The sequence below is a fragment of the Hevea brasiliensis genome, chromosome 1, assembly GCF_030052815.1.
Source record: "Hevea brasiliensis isolate MT/VB/25A 57/8 chromosome 1, ASM3005281v1, whole genome shotgun sequence".
Classification (NCBI taxonomy): domain Eukaryota; kingdom Viridiplantae; phylum Streptophyta; class Magnoliopsida; order Malpighiales; family Euphorbiaceae; genus Hevea; species Hevea brasiliensis.
In genome coordinates, this window is record NC_079493.1 from 123,394,044 (window position 1) to 123,417,071 (window position 23,028).

General features: G+C 35.8%; 1 protein-coding gene across 6 annotated transcripts in view; it reads left to right on the forward strand.

The window, feature by feature from the left end:
- The window catches only part of LOC110641539 (midasin), a 45,067-nt gene that overhangs the window by 6,382 nt on the left and 15,657 nt on the right, over positions 1–23,028 (forward strand). For 4 of the 6 annotated variants that reach the window (XM_021793316.2, XM_021793317.2, XM_058150833.1 and 1 more), the window contains 46 exons: positions 19–138; positions 556–634; positions 773–895; positions 973–1,072; positions 1,156–1,252; positions 1,446–1,577; positions 1,660–1,716; positions 1,801–1,974; positions 2,124–2,249; positions 2,336–4,096; positions 4,775–4,809; positions 4,934–5,129; positions 5,243–5,347; positions 5,446–5,751; positions 6,100–6,293; positions 6,390–6,444; positions 7,336–7,486; positions 8,022–8,095; positions 8,937–9,078; positions 9,322–9,420; positions 9,653–9,753; positions 9,836–9,925; positions 10,009–10,074; positions 10,180–10,344; positions 10,458–10,665; positions 10,768–11,654; positions 11,742–13,241; positions 13,309–13,483; positions 13,585–13,650; positions 16,079–16,161; positions 16,252–16,503; positions 17,305–17,440; positions 17,680–17,765; positions 17,852–17,937; positions 18,814–18,955; positions 19,034–19,123; positions 19,351–19,474; positions 19,588–19,742; positions 20,052–20,165; positions 21,184–21,333; positions 21,422–21,601; positions 21,729–21,884; positions 22,050–22,151; positions 22,234–22,458; positions 22,544–22,666; positions 22,923–23,004. In XM_021793316.2, coding sequence (XP_021649008.2) covers positions 19–138; positions 556–634; positions 773–895; positions 973–1,072; positions 1,156–1,252; positions 1,446–1,577; positions 1,660–1,716; positions 1,801–1,974; positions 2,124–2,249; positions 2,336–4,096; positions 4,775–4,809; positions 4,934–5,129; positions 5,243–5,347; positions 5,446–5,751; positions 6,100–6,293; positions 6,390–6,444; positions 7,336–7,486; positions 8,022–8,095; positions 8,937–9,078; positions 9,322–9,420; positions 9,653–9,753; positions 9,836–9,925; positions 10,009–10,074; positions 10,180–10,344; positions 10,458–10,665; positions 10,768–11,654; positions 11,742–13,241; positions 13,309–13,483; positions 13,585–13,650; positions 16,079–16,161; positions 16,252–16,503; positions 17,305–17,440; positions 17,680–17,765; positions 17,852–17,937; positions 18,814–18,955; positions 19,034–19,123; positions 19,351–19,474; positions 19,588–19,742; positions 20,052–20,165; positions 21,184–21,333; positions 21,422–21,601; positions 21,729–21,884; positions 22,050–22,151; positions 22,234–22,458; positions 22,544–22,666; positions 22,923–23,004 — 9,670 coding nt within the window. The remainder of the gene's footprint in view (positions 1–18; positions 139–555; positions 635–772; positions 896–972; positions 1,073–1,155; positions 1,253–1,445; positions 1,578–1,659; positions 1,717–1,800; positions 1,975–2,123; positions 2,250–2,335; positions 4,097–4,774; positions 4,810–4,933; positions 5,130–5,242; positions 5,348–5,445; positions 5,752–6,099; positions 6,294–6,389; positions 6,445–7,335; positions 7,487–8,021; positions 8,096–8,936; positions 9,079–9,321; positions 9,421–9,652; positions 9,754–9,835; positions 9,926–10,008; positions 10,075–10,179; positions 10,345–10,457; positions 10,666–10,767; positions 11,655–11,741; positions 13,242–13,308; positions 13,484–13,584; positions 13,651–16,078; positions 16,162–16,251; positions 16,504–17,304; positions 17,441–17,679; positions 17,766–17,851; positions 17,938–18,813; positions 18,956–19,033; positions 19,124–19,350; positions 19,475–19,587; positions 19,743–20,051; positions 20,166–21,183; positions 21,334–21,421; positions 21,602–21,728; positions 21,885–22,049; positions 22,152–22,233; positions 22,459–22,543; positions 22,667–22,922; positions 23,005–23,028) is intronic. The other 2 variants (XM_021793318.2, XM_021793319.2) reach the window with 2 other exon arrangements.

The following is a 23,028-nucleotide window of genomic DNA, read 5'->3' on the forward strand; positions in this document are numbered from 1 at the left end:
ACATTCTATTTTCCACAGGCTGTTCTGAATGGATATTGGGTTGTATTTGAAGACATTGACAAAGCACCATCGGACGTTCATTCAATCTTATTACCTTTACTGGAAGGTGCAAGCTTCTTTGTGACAAGTCATGGGGAGGTAAATATTGTATTTTTAATTTTATTTTTTTATTTAAGGCATTTTAAACTCATGTAATTCTGTAGTAGGGTTAAATTCAAAAGCTGAATGAAATTTTATTAGCTCACATGGGTACCATGTGGACATTTCATTGCATTTTTTTTTTGTAAAAGAAAAGTAGTTGTTTCCTTGTCTGATTGTACACGTGCACACATTTCATTGCATTTTTTTTTGTAAAAGAAGAGTAGTAGTTTCCTTGTCTGCTCGTACACGTGCACATGCATTTTATTCAGTATCCGGTTTGCTCTGTGTGTGTGTGTGTGTGTGTTCCTCTTTTAAAGGTATTTTTGATCTCTCTCTCTCTCTCTCTCTCTCTCTCTCTGTGTTCCTCTTTTAAAGGTGTTTTTGAATAATGATTGAGGATCTCTGACTTTTCAGGAAATAAGAGTAGCAGAAAGCTTCCGGCTGTTTTCCACCATTTCTACTTCAAGGATTGATGTCCTGTGTAATACAGAAGGTTTGGAAATTAATTTCTTCTATTGCTACAATTGTAGTTTTAGGTTCTTAAGCTGGTTATGCCTGTTGGACCTTATGTCAGATATTAATGGAAACAGTAGAGTGGCTGAATCAGAGAGCTATTTTCTTTTGGTTGTAGGTGGAAATTTACTTAGCACCGTTTGGAGGAGAGTGATGATTGGGCTACCAAATTGTGATGACTTGCAAATTATAGTAAAAGCATGGTATCCGAATTTGGAGCCTCTTGCTGGGAAACTTATAGGTGGGGCATAATTTGATGTCACTAATTTATGGTTTCAGATTAAATATCACTGCCTAGAAATCCTTTTGTTGTTTCAGAAACATTCGGAAGAGTTAACTCTGTCGCTCGGCGCCATATTTTGGGATTTCAGCCTGGAGATTCCACTCTCAATGGATCGCTGAACAGATTCTCATTAAGGTAATTGATTGGTGCTTAAAGCATGCGTTGTGTGTGAAATCATCCAAACTTTTGTAACTGTAGCTTTTGGATCCTTGTGGCAGGGATCTCCTTAAATGGTGCAAGCGGATAGCAGGTTTAGGCTTTAGCTCCATGGGGGATGTGTTGACAGCTTATCAGTGTCATTGTATCTATCACGAGGTCTGATTTTGTCCCAGGTGTCCTGCCTCTTTATTACTCTCTCTCTCTCTGTCTAGAGTGTGTGTGTGTGTGTAAGAGAGAGAGAGAGAGAGAGAGAGAGATAGAGTTATTTAAATGGATAGAGCGAGCTGCAGACTCTGTTCAAGTTGACTTTTTTGTTTACAATTCACAAGATATTGGCTTCTCGTTTCAGGCTGTAGACATATTTGCTGCATTTTCTGCATCAACTGAGACTCGCTTGACAATTATGACAGAGATTGCAAAGTTGTGGACAGTTACACTCTCTGAGGCGGGAATTCTATATCCTTATAAACCTGAAATTCAGGTGCCTATTGTTTTAGATGCTATGGATGACCTGACTTTTTGTGGTGCTTCCATTTCTTATTCGGGTAAAATTTGATCTGCAGGGTTTTCTTGCAGAACTAAGAATTGGGCGAGTTACCCTTCAACGCACAGAAACTTCGGTTGGTGGAATCATTTTAAATTATCTTAGCATAGTTTATATTGTTCTCTGTTTCTTTATTAATAGTTACATATGATTCTTTCAGTTGCATGGCCAAGAGAGACTTGTTCAGATGCGTAGTTCTCTGCATGTACTTGAGAGAATATCTTGCTCTGTTAAGTACAATGAGCCTGTTCTTTTGGTTGGTGAAACTGGAACTGGGAAAACTACACTTGTACAGAATCTGGCTAAAATGGTTGGTCAGAAGCTTACTGTTTTGGTATGGACGTAGGATCTCTCTTTCTCTCTCTCTCTCCATATATTTGTGTGGTTGTGCTTAAGTGCATGTAGCTTGAAAAGATGCATCTTTAGGTGACTGTTGAATCCTGTTACTTGATATGTCTGATGTACATTTGTTTTCTTTTCCAGAATTTAAGTCAACAGAGTGACATTGCTGATTTATTAGGAGGATTTAAGCCCATAGATCCACAATCTATCTGTGTTCTCCTTTATAAGGAGTTTGAGAGTCTCTTTTCTAAGACTTTCTCTGTTAAGGTATGATTCATTTTTGGAACTATAATTTGCTTGTTTACCACAAATTTGCTTAGATAATTACTTCTTCTGTGATATGCTGATTCCAGGAAAATGATAAACTTTTTGCCTACTTACAAAAGCAACTAAGAAATAAGAACTGGACGATGCTATTGAATGCATTTAAGAAGTATGTGGATAATTTCCAAAAGAAAGTACAAATAGAAAGATCTGGATCTGGGAAGAAGCGAAAAAAACCTTTGGATGATGAAGATATGCGCAGAGCTTGGGAGAATTTCTGTGTGAAACTTGAAACTGGCCATGCGCAAATTGGGGCTTCTTCTGGAATGCTATTTTCATTTGTTGAGGGGGCCTTTGTAACTGCGCTTAGAAATGGTGATTGGATTTTGCTGGATGAGGTGAATTTAGCTCCTACTGAGACCTTGCAGAGAATTAATGGTGTACTTGAAGGAGACTATGGGTCACTCTGTTTAGCTGAAAGAGGGGATGTCAGCCACATACCTAGACATCCTAGTTTCCGTATATTTGCCTGCATGAATCCTGCAACTGATGCTGGAAAAAGAGACTTGCCATATTCTTTGCGGGGCAGGTTTACAGAGTACTTTGTTGATGACGTGTTGGATAAAGAAGATCTGAAATTATTTGTTAACAAGTTTATGGAGGAGACCCGATCAAATGTGAAACTAGAACAAAGAATAATTAATTTTTATGAAACAGCCAAAGTGAACTCTGAAGAAAAGCTGCAAGATGGGGCTAATCAGAAGCCTCAATACAGTTTAAGGTCTTTATACCGTGCACTAGAGTATGCCAGGGAGGCGAAGGTAAAATTTGGATTTCAAAAGGCAGTTTATGATGGCTTCCGTATGTTTTTTCTTACCATGTTGGACAGACCCAGTGCCAAGATTATGAAAAAGATGATTGGGCATAAGTTGTTAGGGGGTAATAAACCTTCACCAGTAACTTTTGATGCATACTTACGAGTTAAAAAGGACTCCAGTTCTGATGATTTCTTGGAGAATTATGTTTTGACAAAGAGTGTTATGAAGCAACTTGAGAACTTGGCGCGTGCTGTTTTTATCAAGAGATATCCTGTTCTGTTACAGGGGCCGACTTCTAGTGGAAAAACTAGCCTTGTTCAGTATCTTGCTGCAAGAACTGGTCATGAATTTGTGCGGATAAACAACCATGAACACACTGATCTGCAGGAATATTTAGGTTCTTACTCATCTGATGCTCATGGAAAGCTCATTTTTCATGAAGGTGTATTGGTTAAAGCTGTTCGAAATGGTTATTGGATTGTTCTGGATGAGCTAAATCTTGCCCCCTCTGATGTGCTGGAAGCATTAAATCGTTTGTTAGATGATAATAGGGAACTTTTCGTGCCTGAATTGCGTGAGACTGTACGTGCACATCCAAATTTTATGCTTTTTGCTACTCAAAATCCACCTACTTTCTATGGTGGGCGTAAAATGCTTTCTCGAGCTTTTCGCAATCGTTTTGTGGAGGTTCATGTGGATGAAATTCCAGATTATGAGTTGAGCACAATAATAGAGAAAAGGTGTAAAATCCCTGGAAGCCGCGCCAAGATTATGGTTGAAGTCATGAAGGAGTTGCAGTTGCACAGGCAGAGGAGCAAAGTATTTGCTGGAAAACATGGATTCATAACTCCAAGGGATTTGTTTCGTTGGGCTAATCGTTTGAAAACATTTGGAGATTCTAAAGAAGTAATGGCAGAATATGGTTACTATCTTCTGGCAGATAGGCTCCGAGATGAGGGAGAGAAACGTGTGGTTCAAGAAGTTCTGGAAAAACATCTCCGTGTCAAAATTTTAAAAGATAACTTGTATAAGGTATCTTGCCTTTTCGCTTTGAGTTATAGATGCTTGTGCTTTACAGTTGGTGATTTTGTGATTTGTGACTGGTTTGGAACAAAAAGAAACTTGTGATAGTCTGGGAAAGTTGTATACATGCAGGTAGCATATATAAATCTATTAAGTTGCTAATTGATCTGTGGTAGTAACTTATGAATGATATAGGCATTTGTGACTATTTTCTGTTAATGGTGTGCATCATCTATATCAATTAATGGTGAAGATCATAAGTCTTTGTCCTAAAAATGCATTTTTTTTTTCTGAGCAGTGCACTTATTTTGTGCTAAAAAGTGATGGCTCTTGTTGATCAATGCATGAACAATATATGACCAGAGTTACACAGTAAGTATGGCAAATGGTTAAAAGTTCTGGTCATGTATGCCATTACAAGCTTAGTGTTATGAAGGCATATACTAATATGATGCATGATTGGGGTGAATGATGTTCTTTGGTAATCATTACAAGAAAGTATGATGTGTATTCACAAATAAGTGACATATTCCAAGTGTTCTGAACTATTTGTTACAAACTACTTTGTGTTAGTGTGTTCTAGTTATTGCTTCCTTGGTAGTTATTACTTTTCTCGATGGGCTGTATAACCTGAATGACTTCATTCAGTCTTACATTTTTTTGCTTTTCTTCTGCTAATTTGTTCAGGATTCAGTTGGAATGGACTCTGAGAGTCTTGGAAAGTACGAATTCAATTCTGTTGGTGGAGGTTTTTGTTTTTGTTTTTTTTTTCTTTGGCAGTATGTTTCCTCACTGTTGTATGTTTCCTCACTGTTGTATGTTTCCTCACTGTTGTGGTTGTTGCAGCATTATCTTGACCAAAAGTATGAGGAGATTGTTTTTTCTTGTCAAGCTTTGCTATGAGTTACGTGAGCCTGTACTACTTGTTGGTGAAACTGGTGGTGGGAAGACAACTGTCTGTCAATTATTGAGTACTGCACTGGCTTCAAAATTGCACATTTTGAATTGCCATCAATACTCTGAAACATCTGATTTCCTTGGGGTTTGTTTACTTCTATATTCTTTTAGCTTCTTGTTGCATGTGTTCTTTTTGAGTATTGGCTATTGTAGTCCCTTTTGAAAATTGAAATGTATTTGATGAAGTGTTTTTAACAGGGGTTTTATCCTATCCGAGAGAGATCAAGACTGACATCAGAATTCAAATATATAATAGAAAAGCTGATGCTGTCAAAGGCTTATGGTCACTTTCCTGAGCTCTTGGTGAGAATTTTGCCAATCATGCTATATTCTTAATATAGTATATTTTTTGGTAAATTCTTTGAGAGTAGTTATGTAACTTGTGTATTCCTTATATGCAGGAAATTTCTCCTGATATCGGTCAGGCTTCTTCCACTCTGGATCATCTTGCTGCGATAATAACGAGTTATAGACAAGGTCAGGTTTCATGTCCTGATGTCACTGCAAAAGATGTTGATACTCTTGAGGAGATGAAGTTGAACCTTAGTCAGCTGCATCAGAAGTGGCAGACAATATTTATGTGGCAAGATGGGCCTCTTGTGCAAGCCATGAAAGCTGGTGATCTGTTTCTCGTTGATGAAATTTCCTTGGCTGATGATAGTGTGCTAGAAAGATTGAACAGCATTTTGGAGCCAGAAAGAAAACTGGTGGGTTATCTCAGAAGGAACCCTGTTTATGTGACTTGCTGCATAATTTTCTAATGACATTGTCAAAACCTTTTAGTTGCTGTTGAGTGACAGGAGAAATTTGTTCCTACGTTAATTCTTCACCATCCGAGATATTATGATTGCCTTTATCTTAATAGTTATCTTTATTATTAGATTAGATAATTTTCTTTGGATTTTAAATTCCTTACGGGAATTATTTTGCAAGGCATATAATTTTACATCATGTTTAATGCTTTGTATCTGTCACTTTTTGCCCTGTGATTGGATCTAAAATTAACATGTTATTTTGAGCTGTTAAGTGTTTATATTGCCTGTCTTCTTTTGCAGTCTTTGGCAGAGAAAGGAGGGTCTCTTATGGAAGAGATAACAGCTCATGAAAACTTTTTAGTGCTTGCAACTATGAATCCTGGAGGTGATTATGGTAAGAAGGAATTATCTCCAGCTCTTCGTAATCGGTTTACTGAGATATGGGTTTCTCCTGTTAGTGATCTGGATGAACTTAGACATATTGCTTCTAAGAGGTATGCCTGTTTGAAAAAATTGACCACTGAGCTAATATATGTAGATATGATGCACAAATCTTTGGTTGATTCTTTGTCCAATTTTTTTATCCACAGGTTTTCCAATCCGGAATTCTCATACATTGTGGATGCTATGATAAATTTCTGGCAGGTTGGTTCTGTTTTAAATCTTTGTTGCTGCTTCTTCTTCTTGTTATTTGTTGTGGATTTTAAGTTGTTTAAGATTTTGCAGGAGCAATATTGCTTAACAATGTTGTGTACTGGTTCAGAATTGTAAGCAGAATCAGCACTCAACAATTTTGCATGAACAATTTTCAAATATGTGATTTTTGTTTAATTTGGTGTCTTGGAAACTGTACATGTGAAAATTTATTATTACATTTTTCAATGTCTGTACATGAAATGTGCAAGGAAAGCATCTATTCACTAAGATTGTCCTCCTCAGCAGGAGATCTCAAGTTATGCAAGCCAAAAAATAAGGAACTAGAAAGCTAGAAAACAAAGGGGGCATGCCATTAGCCATGTTACTACACATATTTAGGAATATATCATCCACCATTGTCTAATGGATGTCTTAACTTCAACTATGTAGTTCCCTTTTTGCCTTAGCTGTTCCTCCTCGTTCTCTAATCCATATGTAGCACTAGCAGCTGTTCTTTGAGAAGGGCATTCTTGAACATAAACTTCATAGCAACTTCAGTTCGTTAGAACTTAAAATGGTCAACTCCAAATGCAAAATTAGAACTAATAACTACGCTTATGAGGGCCCAAATGTCAAGACTCAGTTAAGTAGATTAACATTAGAACTCAAGACGCTGTAGACCAGCCCATGACCAATATTGTAGAATTACTTAAATGCCCCTGATTACTAAAATTTCCAAGCTACTGTCTTACCCTGCAGCCCTGAACCCTAAAGGCATAAAGATGATGGGTTGGGTATGCCTGTATGGTTATGCTGAAACTCAACCTGCTGCCATCCCTTTTTTTATATGTTCCTTTCAATCTATCTGATTTATTTTTCTGATATTTTCTTCCAATGCAGTGGTTCAACCAGTTACAAGCAGGGAGAGTGCTTACTGTGAGAGATCTCCTATCTTGGATTGAGTTTATTAACATGACTGAAGGAAGTTTAGGACCTGATTATGCATTCTTCCATGGGCTTTTTCTTGTTTTGCTTGATGGCTTAAGTTTAGGTAATTCTTGCTTCATGTTTAAATCAAGTTTGATGCCAATTTCTTTATTCTTAAGTCTGGAGAGAATGTACAATCACAAGTAGGCTTTGAATTTGTTCATTGTTGTTTTGATTTTATGTATTGCTGTGATTTGCTGTCTTGAACAATGATTGTTATTCTTGTTTCTATTGGGCATTTTTGCTTGAGCTATATTGGAGTCTTCTTTTTTTTTTTTATTGTCTATGGTTTGTACCTGTTTTCTTCAATTATTTATTGCCTTTCTATTCTTTAGTCACACTGCTGATGCCAAATGTTGACTGGAATGACAAACAAGTACTGCAGAGCATTTGCAATTGAATTTCTCTTGAACAACTGTAGCAGTGTCTTCTTTAGATTTAAAATTGCACTTCTTATCTTCCAAGTATAACAATTTGCATAATCTTTGCAGTTAAACAGTGGCAGTGCACTTGGGAACGGAATGATATGTTATGCTATTTCTATTAGCCCCTTTCTTTTTCGAATCTCTTACAATGTTTCCTTTGTGTGTGCTTTCCAGGGACTGGTGTTTCCAGAGAGGATGCTGCCCTATTAAGGGAGAAATGCCTGTCTTTTCTTGTAAAGCAGCTTGAGGTGGTTATACATGCACTCAGACTCACACACACATAAACATGTTCGCATGTTGCACACACACATACATGCTTTCTTGTTTTGGAGCAGAAACAAATGCTCTGCTATTTTCATTATCAACTATAGTGATGATGTAGTGCTGAACTGCTGATGATCATTTGCTGTTTTTTGTTCCCATTTTCTGCCTTTATCAATTTTCTTTGTTCATAGGTAAACGTTTGGTTATTTAGACTGGCCTGCTGTCTAGGTCTTATGCATATAAAGAATTTTTCATTATGTATTTTTAATAAATCTTAAAGCCAAATTTAACTTGTCTGATTCAATGGTACTTGGATTGAAGGAAATCCAGAAGAGTTGCGGACATTTTAATGATAAAATTTGAGGTCTATTAGCAAATTAGAAACTTTAAGATACCAATTGGAATTTACTAATATTTTAACAAAATTTTTTATGGGAATGCAATTAGGATATTATTGGCATTTTGCTAAGCTATGTTTAATGTTTATTTAGAAATCAAGGAATTTTACAATTTATAAACAGTTTGGTGTATGAGGTATCTATTGAAAAAAAAAAAAAATCTGGGCAACATATCTCTGGATATTGGCTAGAGGCAATTCCTTGATATGCAGCTATGTAATGGTACTGGTGGAGCCTCAACACTTCAAGTTGCTTTGTTATGTGGAATGTATTAAACAGTAATTCAATTTGTCTTTTCATTTCAAAACAAGCATTAGTTTGGTTTTTTAAGATGTACCATTTGGGCTTCATTTGTCTTGTATTACTCATTTTTGTTGTATGATTGTCTATGGCAGGTTGTAACTAATCCTTGGTTTTGATGTTACAGGTAGACAACACCACACTACTTAAACTTTCAACTATAGAAAATTACGGCTGGGGTGATCTTGGAACAACTGCAGATATTTCTTGTAGTGATGACATGCTTTGTGATACAGTCTTTGGTATCTGTCCATTTTATATTGAAAAAGGTCAGTTTATGAATCAAATGTTGTCTTTTTAGTCGAACATAAGTAATTGCATACTCATTTATACCATTTTTAAGGAAAGTGGCAATTTATAGAGCTTCATAAAAAATATGGCGATCTTTAATAGATTGCCAATATTTTTTCTTCTTGAACATGCCCTAATTTCAAATATGCTCAATCTTCAATCATTTTTTGGATGTTTCTATAGCAGTTGCTTGTATTTTTACTAATGGGTTGTGTCTATAGGTTCTGAAAATTGTGAGACTAGTGGTTTTGAATTTTTGGCACCAACCACACGAAGAAATGCATTGCGAGTATTGCGCGCTATGCAACTCCCAAAGCCAGGTACATCTTGCATCCTGATCATTCTTTCTTCTCCTGACCTTCAAACCAACTGAAAAAACAAAAAAGAATTTTTGCGTGTCTCTCTCTCTCTCTCTCTCTCTCTCTCTCTCTCTCTCTCTCTCTCTCTCTCTCGCTGGGGGGTGGGGGTGGATCCACTGTATCCATAACTTCATATCCCTGTTATTTGATATTTTGGTATATTTATCTTCTTGAAATTTTGTATGTTTTGTAGTACTATTGGAAGGCAGTCCAGGTGTTGGTAAAACAAGTTTGATTATTGCCTTGGGAAAGTATTCAGGGCATAAGGTTGTACGAATAAACTTATCTGAGCAGGTCAGTGATTCTGCATTATCTCCTTGTTTGTCCTTTACATATAAAATCAGGTGGAAATAATTTGTCTTTGTTTGTGATACAGACTGACTTAATGGATTTGCTGGGGTCAGACTTACCTGTTGAGAGTGATGAAGGAATGAAATTTGCATGGTCTGATGGAATCCTGCTGCAGGTCAGAATTTCTCAATTAGAATTCTTTGTCTTGTTAATTTTGTGGGAAAATATAATTTTTCTTTTTAAATTTCTCTTTTGCAGGCTTTAAAGGAGGGTTGTTGGGTTTTGCTGGATGAACTTAATCTTGCTCCACAATCTGTCTTAGAGGCATTAAAATGAACCGTTCTATTTTTTTTTTTCCCTCTGTTTCTTATGCTCCATGATGTTTCCTGTCAATGCAAATTATTTTTTACGAAAGTTTATATTTATCAGGGTTTGAATGCTATTCTGGATCATCGTGCTGAGGTCTTCATTCCAGAGCTTGGCCTTACTTTTAAATGTCCATCATCTTTCAGAGTCTTTGCTTGTCAAAATCCTTTTTCTCAAGGTGGTGGCAGAAAAGGCCTTCCAAGATCCTTTTTAAACCGTTTCACCAAGGTTGGTTTTAGTAACATTATTAACATTCTTGTTTCAGCTACAAGTATAGCATTTGAAAAAATTGATAGGAATTGAACATACCTTAACTGTTTGTTCACATATTGCTTTTTCAGGTGTACATAGATGAACTAGTTGAGGATGATTACTTATTCATCTCTAGCTCCCTTTATCCCTCAATCCCGAGGCCTGTGCTTTCAAAGCTAATTTTTTTCAATAAAAGATTACATGAAGATACCATGCTACATCACAAGTTTGCTCAAGATGGATCCCCGTGGGAGTTTAATTTGCGTGATGTGATTCGCTCATGCGAGATCATTCAAGGTTTTATCTATACATCTCTTGTCTGCATTTAAGATGTTGTTTTCCATGTTGTATTGCTGACCCTGTCATGTTGTTTTTCTAATCTGTTAATGTTAAATTCAGGTGCTCCAGATAAGTTGAAAATTGATTGCTTTCTTGACATTATTTATGTTCAAAGAATGCGTACTCCTACTGATCGGAAGGAAGTTCTACAGCTGTATGAAGAAGTCTTTGGGATCAAGCCATCGATAAATCCTTACCCTCGAGTACAGCTTAATTCTAAATACTTAATCGTGGGAAATACTGCTGTTAAAAGAAACAGTTTCCGGCCATCTAAGCTTAAGAGTAGTCAGTTGACTATTATGCCTAATATTCGCCATAGCTTGGAAGCTGCCTTGCGTTGTGTACAGCATCAGTGGTTGTGCATCTTGGTTGGTCCACCGTCATCTGGCAAGACTTCTTTGATAAGATTATTGGCTGAGCTCACTGGCAATGTACTAAATGAGCTAAACCTTTCATCTGCAACTGATATATCTGAATTACTTGGATGCTTCGAGCAATATGATGCTTACCGCAACTTTAGGTCCATTTGTGCTCAAGTTGAGTGCTATGTTTCAGAGTATTGCAGCTTATTGTTGGAGTTTTCAATGGTTACATTCTGTGAAAGGAAGGATGTAATCACCAAATGGCTTGCTTTCTTATCTTGTATGGATTCTAGTTTCTTCTCAACTTCCAACATTTTAGAGAACTGGCAGAGTGTTGCCAATTCTCTTAATTTGTTAGTTGAGATTATTGAGCAATTAAAGTTGGATGTGGTAAACAATGGTTTACCTGTTTCTTGGTCAAGAAATAAACTGGATAACACTGTTGTGACCATTTCAAAGTTGCAAGGATATCTACAAAGAAGGAAGTTTTCAGCGAAGTTTGAATGGGTTGCTGGATTACTTGTAAAGGCTATAGAAAATGGTGAATGGGTTCTTCTGGAGAATGCAAACCTTTGTAATCCCACGGTATTTGATGTACTTATGCATTTTTAAATATTTGTTGTGATTTTTGTTTACATCCTTTTTACCTGCTACCTTTTCTTTTTGCTTTAGGTTCTTGATAGAATCAATTCTTTGGTGGAGCCGAGTGGATCAATTACAGTTAATGAATGTGGGATTGTTGATGGAAGCCCAGTGGTTCTCCATCCACACCCCAACTTTCGAATGTTCCTCACAATTAATCCAAGTTATGGTGAAGTATCTCGAGCAATGCGAAATAGAGGAGTTGAAATATTTATGATGCAACCACATTGGCTGCTCAATGAGGGAAAAAGTGCAGAGTTTGAATTAAAGGATGTGAAAAGATTTCTTGTTATATCTGGTGTTCCTGTTGGTAAATTAGTTGAGTCAATGGCCAAAGCTCATGTCTATGCTAGGAATGAAGGGCTACGCTTCAATGTTCAAATTACATATCTCGAGCTTGCACGCTGGATTAAGTTATTCCAGCAGCTTCTTCTAAATGGAAGCCAGCCTGTCTGGAGTCTTCAAATAAGTTGGGAGCATACTTATCTATCTTCCTTAGGTGAGGCTGTGGGATGGGATATTATTAATCATGCCAAGTTCGCTTTCTTATCAATGACAGCACTTTCAGAATGTGATTTGCCAGTTGAATTATCTTTGTATTTGCCTGGTGGATGGCCAATGCCATTGAAGTTGAGGGATTATGTTTTTTACTCGAAGGAAGCATCTGTCAAACAGAACTGCATGTATTTGGGCTATCTTATGTCTCAATATGAATTGGGTGTATCATGGAATAAAGTTTGCTTAGACCAAGTTTTATCTACTAGTAGCCATGTGGGGGATTATTTGATTGATTCGAAGAGGATACATCAATTCATGTTTCCTACAGCTTCAAGTTGGATAATTTCTAGCTCGCATAGGAATGTAGAGTTTGACCTGAAGTTGACCAAGAAGATGCTCTTTTTTGCTTCCAACTGGACAATTGAACAGGCTACTGAGATTGATTATAAACTATATCTTCTTTGGTTTAACTGGCTTAGCTCTAAACTAGAACATGGCCACTTTTTTCATACTTATGAAAATTTGCTCAAGCAGGAATTTGAGCATCCTATTTGGAAGTGTATTTTTCACTGCCACCATGAGCTTGGATCTCTTCACCAAGTAGATTTGAACTTGCGGCCAGTACCATTGCTTTCACTAGACTTGGTTGATTTAAGTCCTTCAAATGACAAGTCAAATAGATTGTGTGAACTTCTCTCTAATGCTATTAACACTGTAGGCCTTCTAAGAATTTCTTATCAACAGTGGAATGCTCAGGTTGGGCATGACTATGGCTATGAAGCTCAGCGTTTCAAACGAGTACTGGAGTCTTTGCAAGGGTTAGAGAAAGAAATCCTTAATATGCTGGTTACATCTCCATCATATGATGTGCTGATTAAATTATATTCAAAGCTTCTTGATGATCACATGGTGTTTTGGAATGCTTTTGTCTCATCCAATTTCGAGCAACTGCTGTTGTCTTGGCATTCTATAGCAAAGGATGTTTCAAAATTGCACGATTTCTGTCCGGGAGCTGTGGAAAATGTTTTAATGGTAAGCTTACATTAATTCTTGTCATCATCCCTTTACTGTGAACTAATATTTTTATCTTTTGTTATAGATGGGAAGTAAGCATCTAGATAAAGAATTTCATCTGGGATCACGGCAGTCCTTGCTATGGATTCATGGTGGTCACCCAATATTACCTTCCTCTGATAAACTGTATCATAAGCAGCAACACCTTTTAGAGCTGTGTGAGCTAATCTGGCCAACACATAAAAATCCATATAAGCAGGGTATAGCACAGTTGATTCTCAGATTCTTATATTTTCCTCACTTTTAATGGTTTTATTAAACCTACTTTTATCTAACTTACCTTAAATGTTCTATGAGACAGTGGATGATGAGCTCATTGAGTTAGTTGCATCTTCTGATCCTGAACTTCGCTCTCTTGCAGTGCAAGGTAAAATTTTTACTCGCTTTCATGAATTTACTCGTCTAACATTGTGTTTGGATTCCATACTCACAGGACTACTATATATTTAGGCTATGTTTGGTACATCGTAATCAAAGTTGTAATGTAATCGCTATTGTATTGCATATTTGATTATGTTTTTTGGTAACATAAAAAGAAATTAACTCAACTCAACTCAACTAAGCCTTTATCCCAAAGATTTGGGATCGGCTATATGGACTCATTTTCTCCACTCTAAACGATTTTGGGTTAAATCCTCAGAAATGTGTAATGCTTCTAGGTCATGTTGTACCACTCTCCTCCAAGTCAATTTAGGTCTACCCCTTTTTTTCTTTCTATCCTCTAACCTAATGTGCTCTACTTGTCTAACTGGAGCCTCCGTATGACCACGCTTCACATGACCAAACCATCTCAATCTCCATTCTCTCAACTTATCTTCAACTGACACCACTCCTACCTTTTCTCTAATACTTTCATTATGGACTTTATCTAGTCTAGTATGGCCACTCATCCACCTTAACATTCTCATCTCTGCAACTCTTATCTTAGACGCATACAACTCTTTCAGTGCCCAACACTCACTACCATGTAACATAATTTATCATACTTAAAGTAACGTAATGGTCGTTATATACAAAAATAAATGTAATCATGATTACTTATTTTGATTTTTTATTTATTGTTAGTACTATCACCACCGCCACTACTCGGTTATCACTGCTAATACTACCACTACTCCTGCTTTGTCACCATCACCATCACCATCACCATCACCATCACCATCATCATCCTGTTATCACCATCGCTATCACCATCACTTGACCACCGTTATCACCACTTAGTTATTGTCACCTATACCACCACCACTACCTAATCTTGTCACCACCACCACCATCGAGCTACTGTTGTTGCCGCCGCCACCACTTAGCCCCCACTACCATTTGACTATCAATCATTGCAACCGTTACAATTTATTATTAACGTTATAAATAAATTAATATTAAAATAAAAATTATCATTGCATTACGCTACTTATATTTTTATTTTGCAACCAAACAGAATAATATAATAACAATTACATTACATTACATTGTAACTTTGATTGCATTGCATAATTGATTATGTTGTATTATATTACGCTTTACCAAACGTAACCTTACTGTCAATATTGAGTTTTAAGGTGATTGATACACATTCGTACTTTTAAATTGTGCAAAACAACTTATCATACTGCTGTCCTACAACTAAAGTGACATCACTTATTGTATTGGGCTGAGCATTTGGTTTATTTGCTTGTTTAGTTTCTAAAAATTTGTCTGGTACTGAATTATTCCAACTACTGAATTAGCTGAACCAAGTTTATATAATTGGGTTCAGTTGGTTTATTTATTTATGAAATTTAATTGGGCATTTTTGAAGCAAAAGCAAATGGCGCTACTGAGTTGACCTTAAGATTTGGGTTATAAAAGCCTATAAGCCATATTCTTGTATTGTGGGTTGTGAGGGTTTAGATGTATGTACTACAATGAATTTGAAAAATTAACTAAATAACTCACTAACTCATTTCAGTTGGATAATTTGGTTTAGCCTTACTTAGTAGTTTGTTAAATGTGATGTATATGATTACTCTGTTAATTTGTTGATTGATTTTGAAAATCTCAAAATGCATATTACCTCTCCTCTCCTTCCCACCAGACTTGCTTGTCCACTAAACTGGATTTCTGGTAACTCATTGAGTCAAATATCTAGTGTGTCTTGCTGTCTTCATAAATGTTAGTATGTAATTTTTTTGGTGAGTGGAGTCTTATAGTTAGAAGGAAATTTTGGTTGACTGATGTGGAATTAAGGATTTAAATTGTTGCAATCTCTTAAAACTTTTTAATTTGTTATAAACTTATAATATTTAATGAGAATCATAATTGTTGAGAATGCTGTAAAATCAAGAGAGAAAGCATCTAGAAAGAGGTTGCTCGTTACTTATAAGAGTTGTAAAAGGCCAAATAAAGATTTGCAGGAAACATGAGATTACTCATTTATAGTTATGCTTTGAATAGATGGAGCGTGCCATGGGTTTAAAATTGGTTTAGATGGAAGCAAAGTGTAAACCACAAACCAATTAACAGGAGGAGCTAAGATTTATAGTAGTACATTTGAAACAAAAAAAGACCTGTAGAAGATTAGGAAATTTAGGAAGCAGCTTTAGCTCCCATTTCAATGAATTTAAGGAGTGGGATAACTGTGTTAAGAGGTTTTACTTTATTTGTGACCTGCAGTTTGATGTAGTCAGTTATATATTGACATCAAATTTGGCTTTGAAGTTACTTTACAGGAGTTCATTTGTTTATATGTCTTTTCTGTAGTATACTTGTTTCATTTATCTGTATGTCTGATTTTGCTGATGTGTTTTTCTCTGCAGGTATTTGCATGTCATTGTATATTACCAGTAAATCTGATGAAGATGATGTCAAAGTTAATCAGCAGTTGGAGGATATGCATCAGGTTAGTGCTTTGTAACCTACCATATTGTGAAATGTGTTGGATTACTTTCTATGATCTCAAACTTAAGGTGATTGGATTTGAGCCTTTCAGATGCTTTTGGAAAGATTTGGATATGAGAAGCAGAAATTAAGGGCGAAGTTAGAGTCTGATGAGCTTACTGTTTTTGAGAGAAATTCAGCTTCTTGTTGTATTTTTTTACCTGAAATATTGTGCTTGAAGTCTGGCTTCACTAGTTGGCAAGAGGCTCTTCCATTAATTGACAGCACAAGTTTTTTCCTGGACATGGAATTGCTTCAAAACCTTTCGACAATTGTTTTGGTTGATCCCCGAGGATTACAGCAGGTAAGAACAAAGCTGTTACTCTTTTCTAGGTGGTTTATTTAGTGGGTGTCCGAATTTCTTTATTAGCTGGTTTAGATTGAAGTATGATTACTTTAGGGAAATTTACCAAAAACCAACATTTCTTTCCATATGCTGGTGACACGGAATAAAAAATGGGCTAGATGTTTGAGCGTTAGAATCACACTTCAGTCATACTGAAAATCTCCGATGTGGATATTTACGCTAATAGAATTGTGTTTAAATATTGTCCTTTGCATGTTCATGGGAAGCAAATAAACTAAATTTGAAGTTTCTGCAATGTGCTAAAAATAACCTACATCTAGCTTGTTTGAGATAAATTATCAAATTTGATATCTATTTGGGCTTTAGAAAAGTACTGAGCTTATGATGCTAGCCAATGATGTTCCAGCTGTAGTGTATCGGGCTTATAGACATATCTGAATTTTTGTAGATGTATCTGAACTTGTTATTGATTGTTATTTTAGCAGCTATGAAATACTTTACAAGAGCTAGCTTGCATTTCATGACAAAGAAATCCTGCATGTTGGCCAATCTGTTGATTGCTAGTTGATGTTTTTGCTCATAGTTCTTATGCCACAAGTGTTTTTATCTCTGATTATTTGAGTGTTTAAATAGATGAATGTTTAGAATTGGCTATATATGTCTGTTTCTTTAGTTTACATGAGATTTACATTTCCATCATGATGTTTATTCTTTTGAAAATTTTCTCATGTACAAATTACACTGGTCATGACTTTTATACAACTTAATTACTGCTCCTTTTGCCTCTTCTGATGGCAGGCGCTTGGTGGTGTATCTAACATGCTGGAATCTGCCTTAAAATTCTCATTGACTTTATCAGGAAGACCTCCTCAAAATTTTATACCACATCAAAAAATTTTATGGACACTTGAAGCATGGGCATCCGTGGATGCAGGCTAGTGCAATCCCTTGCATATATATTTCCCTTTAATTAGCAAAGCTTGTTTCCTTTTATGTTTAGTGCCATTTATTTTTGCCTTAACTTTTTCTTTTAGGGAAGATTTCTTATCCTCTCTCTCTCTCTCTCTCTCTCTCTCTCTCTCTCTCTCTATATATATATATATATATATATATATATGTAGGTTCCTTATCCTTTTTATAAGCTCATATTCCTTTTTCTGCTTTACTTTTCAGTGAATGCAAAAATTGCAAGTTATGTTCTTGAGATGTGGTTTTGGTGGCATTTGTCTTTGTGGAACCATTACCCTGTTTTTTTTGAGGTATATCTTGAGTTGATTGGATTTATTATGTGTTTATACTTTATACGGCTGGTAGGATCATGTTTTGACTGCTGATTGGCATGCAGAACTCCTTAAAGATGGGTGGTTATGATATTCCTGTACCAGCTATGCTTGCCAAGCCAGTGAAAGCGGCATCTGTCATCCATATTGTGTAAGATTAATTACTTCTACCACATTGATTACTACAATTTCCTTTATTTTGTGTATTTGGTCTGGGACTCGGGGATTAAAAAAGTGTACCATTTTCTTGTCTAGTTCTCTAGGAATTGTCATAGTGTATCATGTTGTCAGCTTGAAAAATTAAAATAATTTGACTGTCTTTATGTTGTGGCTCCACTACTTTAATCACAGTTTCCTACTTTAAGAGTAATTTGGCATCATCTCCTTCCTTGTCTGGAGATAATATGAGGAAGAAATGGAAATTATTTATAAATATTTTAGGTTTCATTTGTCGCACTTAAATATTTTCTGGTCCACATTCTAGTGCTTGGGGCACATAAGAAAAGTGGTCAACTGAAAATGTCTTAGTACAGGGGAACACTGAGGGGTTATTTTTGTGAAGGAAAATGACTTTTCTATTTCAACTTTCAAAAGAAGAAATTTTTTTCACTTCCACAAACTCTTTTGAGGAGTGAGGAAATCAGTAAATAAACGGCTTATACTCATGCATTTTCCTGCCTATCACTACACTGGTGACCACCACAACTTACCCCTTTTTACAGAACCACAAATGAAACAATATGCAGATGGGGGTTGTTGAAATAAAATTAAATGTTCCAATGTACTCCAAGTGCTATAAAATATTTCCTAACCAAATGGTGAAGTATTTTTGGCTCTCTCAAAAAATGTTTTGCATGGAAAATATGTTCCAACTTCCATGGAAAATTATTTTTGGTGAAACTAACCAAGCTTTAGCTACATAATTGTATGTTTTTAATATTGATAGTATTTGTGATGAAAATAACTTATGAAGTCCTTTTTTTGGCCTACCATAGTTCTGACTCCACTTTCTATCTTTGGAGTTCAGGCAAGGTTCATGTCCTATTAAGGATTATTTTGCACATTCTTTGAAACTTAAAGTTGCTTCAAACAATATTTGGCAAAGTCCTCCAACAGGCGCAAACTTACTCAGTATTCTGTTATCTGTTGCTCGCTCTCTCTTCCAACAGGTAGCTTATTTTCTGTGACAATTTGATTTTTGTTTATTTTAGCTTGGCAACTAGAGATTGATATTATGCTATTTCCAGATTATACATGCACATAAAAGAGTATTTGATGCTGATAAATTTTCTGCAATCAGTGCCATCTTCTGCTCCTTCCAAAAGAACATAATTACGGTATGCTTTTGTAACTTTCGTCGAATTTTCTTTTTTCTCCTTACCAATAATCGAAAGTTATTGATTTTTACATGTTTTTGAGGCTTCTCCTTCTTTTTCACTTGTTTTATGAACATTTTGTGACTCAACCGTTTTTGTTATTTTAGTTTGTTAACATTTTATGTACAAATCAAGTTTCTTGTATATGTCATCTCTAGAATTTGGATGATATATTTTTGTGGTGACAGCAAGATGAGGTGCAAAATTTGAGTGTGCTTATTGCATCTTCAAGTGACCAAAGTTTGAACTCCGTGTTTCATCTGTTTATTGAGCCACTGCTTAGGGAACTTTATGTTTGTTGCTCTTCCACTGGTGAGTATCAGTTTATTAGTCATCTTTTCATTCATATTATATAGTTTATTCAATGTGAAGTTTTTTTTTTTAATATTTTCTTTACTTCTTCAAAATTTTTCTTCTTTTTGTAGACTTTCATTTGAACATTGGTTATGCATGGTTACGGATTGGAGGGTTGCGCTTCAGTCTCTTGCATAGTTGTCATGATATGGATCCTGCTATGAAATACTCTTACAAGCACTCGCAACTAGAGGAGAAGATTTCATTACTTGAGCTTGAAATTAAGGTTGTGTTCTTTACATTTATTTGTGTATGTCTTGTTCAGTGTTTTGTGCATATGGTTTTTGAGCTGCAGTATCAGTTCTGGCTGATGCTTCATGCAATGGTTTTCATGTGGCAATGAGAAATCAAATGGTTTCAACTTTCAAACCGTGGTTGAACCAGTTCTACTTAGGGTTATGCGTTATGGCATTGAATTGCGCATCTCAATTTCTGGCAGTGACTTGCACTTATTGTGCATACCCCTTAAGTTGGCTTTCTTCTGTCAGGCTTTCTTACTGGAATATGTTAACTTATTTTGCATAGCTCTTTGTAGGTTCGACAAGAATGTGACTATCTATCAGGATGGTTCTCTTCTAGAGAGGCTGATGAAAAGAGAGTTAAAGCATTACAGATGCTGCAAGCTGTGCAAAAAAAGCTTCGAAGAAAGGTCTAGAAATTTATACTTCTTTTTATTAATTCCTGTATTTGAGCGTTATCAGTGCTTAATTAGCTCAATTCGTTATCAAATTCATCATGAACTTTTCCTCATTGTTTTAAATTCCTTAACTTTTATTAAAGATGATTGGTTAATTGTCTATTGTCGCTTTAGATTGGTTATTTTTGTAAGTCATGGAGATAATTAAGTTATTCAAAACTGCAGACAGATAAGTTCTCAAACTTTTGCATTCTTACTTTATGAATTGTTGATGGAAAAATATAAATCTATGACAGTGCAAAATAACGGGCCAAAAGCCCAAAATAACTCATGGACCCTGGGGAAAAAAATCTTTGTTGCTGCCTCAAACAACCTTATTGTTTATGAACAATAATCATTATAGGGAAATATATTTTACAGCTGTATCACAAAAATTGATTCAGAATTTATGATTTACTACTAAATTCAGTCACAAACCTCATTCTCAAACTAGCAGGATTCACTCCTTTGATTCTTGCTTTCAGCTTTGTTCAGGGCTAATTAGAATTTTCCATAATTAGTAATTTTTATTTTTTAGTGCTTTTGTTTTCATTACTTTTATCTCCATGATCTCTATGTCTCTTATATTGATCGAATCTGCTGCATGGAGAAACTATCTCAATTTTTGGCTGCCTCTCAAGTTAATGTTGTTGATGTCATGTACATGTATACTTTGCTGCAGAAATGCTCGTTTGTTTTGTTTTTGGTTCATTGCTTTATTTGCATACATCAAACGTTCTGATTTCAATTACGTTCATTTTATCAACATGCTCTTCCATCTGTTTGACTCATGCTTCAACAAAGATAGGCTGGTTTATGATGGTTCACAGAATTAGTATTGTCAACTTATGGAATTGTTCAATTATTCAATCAAGTCTTTGCTGCTACTTATCCTTAATCTTTTCAGTAATTTTTTTGTCATTGCTTGTGAGAGCTGCAAACATCAGTTATTTCTGATGCCTAATTGCCTATATGGTTTTATTATCTTCAGATGGTGTTTCGCGGCAATCCATTAAAATTTAATGCACTAAGAAAAGAATGCAAGGAGTTCCTTAAACTTGTTATTTTTGTGGTGGACTTGGTGAGTAAAATTGAAGTCATGGAGTTGCAACTAGTTCTTGATCAAGTCTGTAACTGGCAGGTATACTTTGTTATACACATTTGATATGATGCATGCCGTTGGAGGAGGCTCACTTGTCTTTACTTTTCTTGACATCTGGGTTTCTTAGGAAACAGCCTGTTGTTTTATTAAACAATTATCAGATGAATATAAGGAATACATTGACATAGCCCAACCAATTCAAGTTGCGGTATATGAGATGAAACTGGGACTGTCGCTGATTCTCTCTGGTGCCTTGCGGAAAAAGAATTTGAATAAAATTGAGGTGGCTAGTACGGAGCAGGTCATGGTACTTTACAGAATACATTTTTCTTCTTTTTCTCCCCTTATATTTTGTTGCACAATTTATTCATACTTTTTGGTTGTTGTTGTTGTTGTTGTTGTTGTCACGATGTCTTACTATGAGAATGTTGCAGGAATCCGTTTGTTCATTCATGAAATTCCCAAGAGGATACATACTTGAATCAATTTCTTCCAATGATATCAACTGTCCTGTGAACTTCTGGGAACGGGAAATAAATTTGCTGGAAAAGCTGGTTTCCATTTCAACTGATGTCAATGCTGAAAGACGGGTATGTTTTCCCCCAATTAAAATTTATAGTTTCTTTTATTTATCGTTTTCATGATGGTGTCAAGTTTGTCGTCTCTTTTCTGTTCAATTATTGCAGTCATTTGTTCTGTCATGTGTTCTATTTTTGATGGAATTCAATAATCTGTTGTGCCTGAAATGATAATAGGTGTCTGTCTTGCAACTCAAAACTGCTCTTCATTTGAATTTCCTAGTCCATGTTGTGCATTTTGTGGCTGATGCACAAAGGATTGATAATGCTTCTTTCAAGGTGAGATTCTTTCAGTAATTGAGTTGAATAATGAGTTTGCTTCATTGGCTGGTTTTGATGTTTTAGTATGTTTGTGAATCAGATATTAGATAAGATATTCAATGAATTCGCAAGCATGTGGATGAATATGAAAGTCCAGGTGAAAAGCAAAGAAGGCCGCGATACTCAGCAATACAAATTCAGGCCTCGTGCCTTTGAGATCAAGCATCTTATTGATGTTGATATATCAACTTTTGGCAAGTTGTTAGCAAATGAAAATTTCTCAGAATGGCAAGAGTTGCTTTCTGAAGATGAATGTTTGGAAAAGGTGATGCTTCAATACAGTCACAGTTGCCTTTTTTTTCTTCTTTTTTTTTTTTGGGTTTGCATTTTAAATCTCTTCATTTATTTAGACACAAACTATTACGGAGTATGAAAACTTGGAGGAGGAATGGAACCTCATGCAGGAAAGCGTACTGAACAACATGATCCAGATACACAACCAACTATTTGGCTCTACTAATCTTGCCTTACATGTAAGATGTTTCCAATATAAAAGGGTAACTTCTAAACAAACATTTTTGTCTAAATGCTTTTGGATTGTTTCTGCTTCTATGATTTCATAAGTGAGGCTTACCTATACCTGATTGCTTTTGATGCTGCCATACTATTGTTATCCCCTCACAAAATAGAGTTGTTTCTGTATTTGTGAGTGTCTATGTTTATGTCTATCAACATACAACAAATATAAATTTTGCCATGCGCCTTAATTTATATTTGGCTTATTTTCAGCCCGGAAATTTTTCTATCTCTGAGGCAGATAGGTTGCTTTTGTTTGCCAACTCTTATTCATTGGGTGCAGGGATGATTAAAGGTGATTGATAGATTCTGCCCTTTT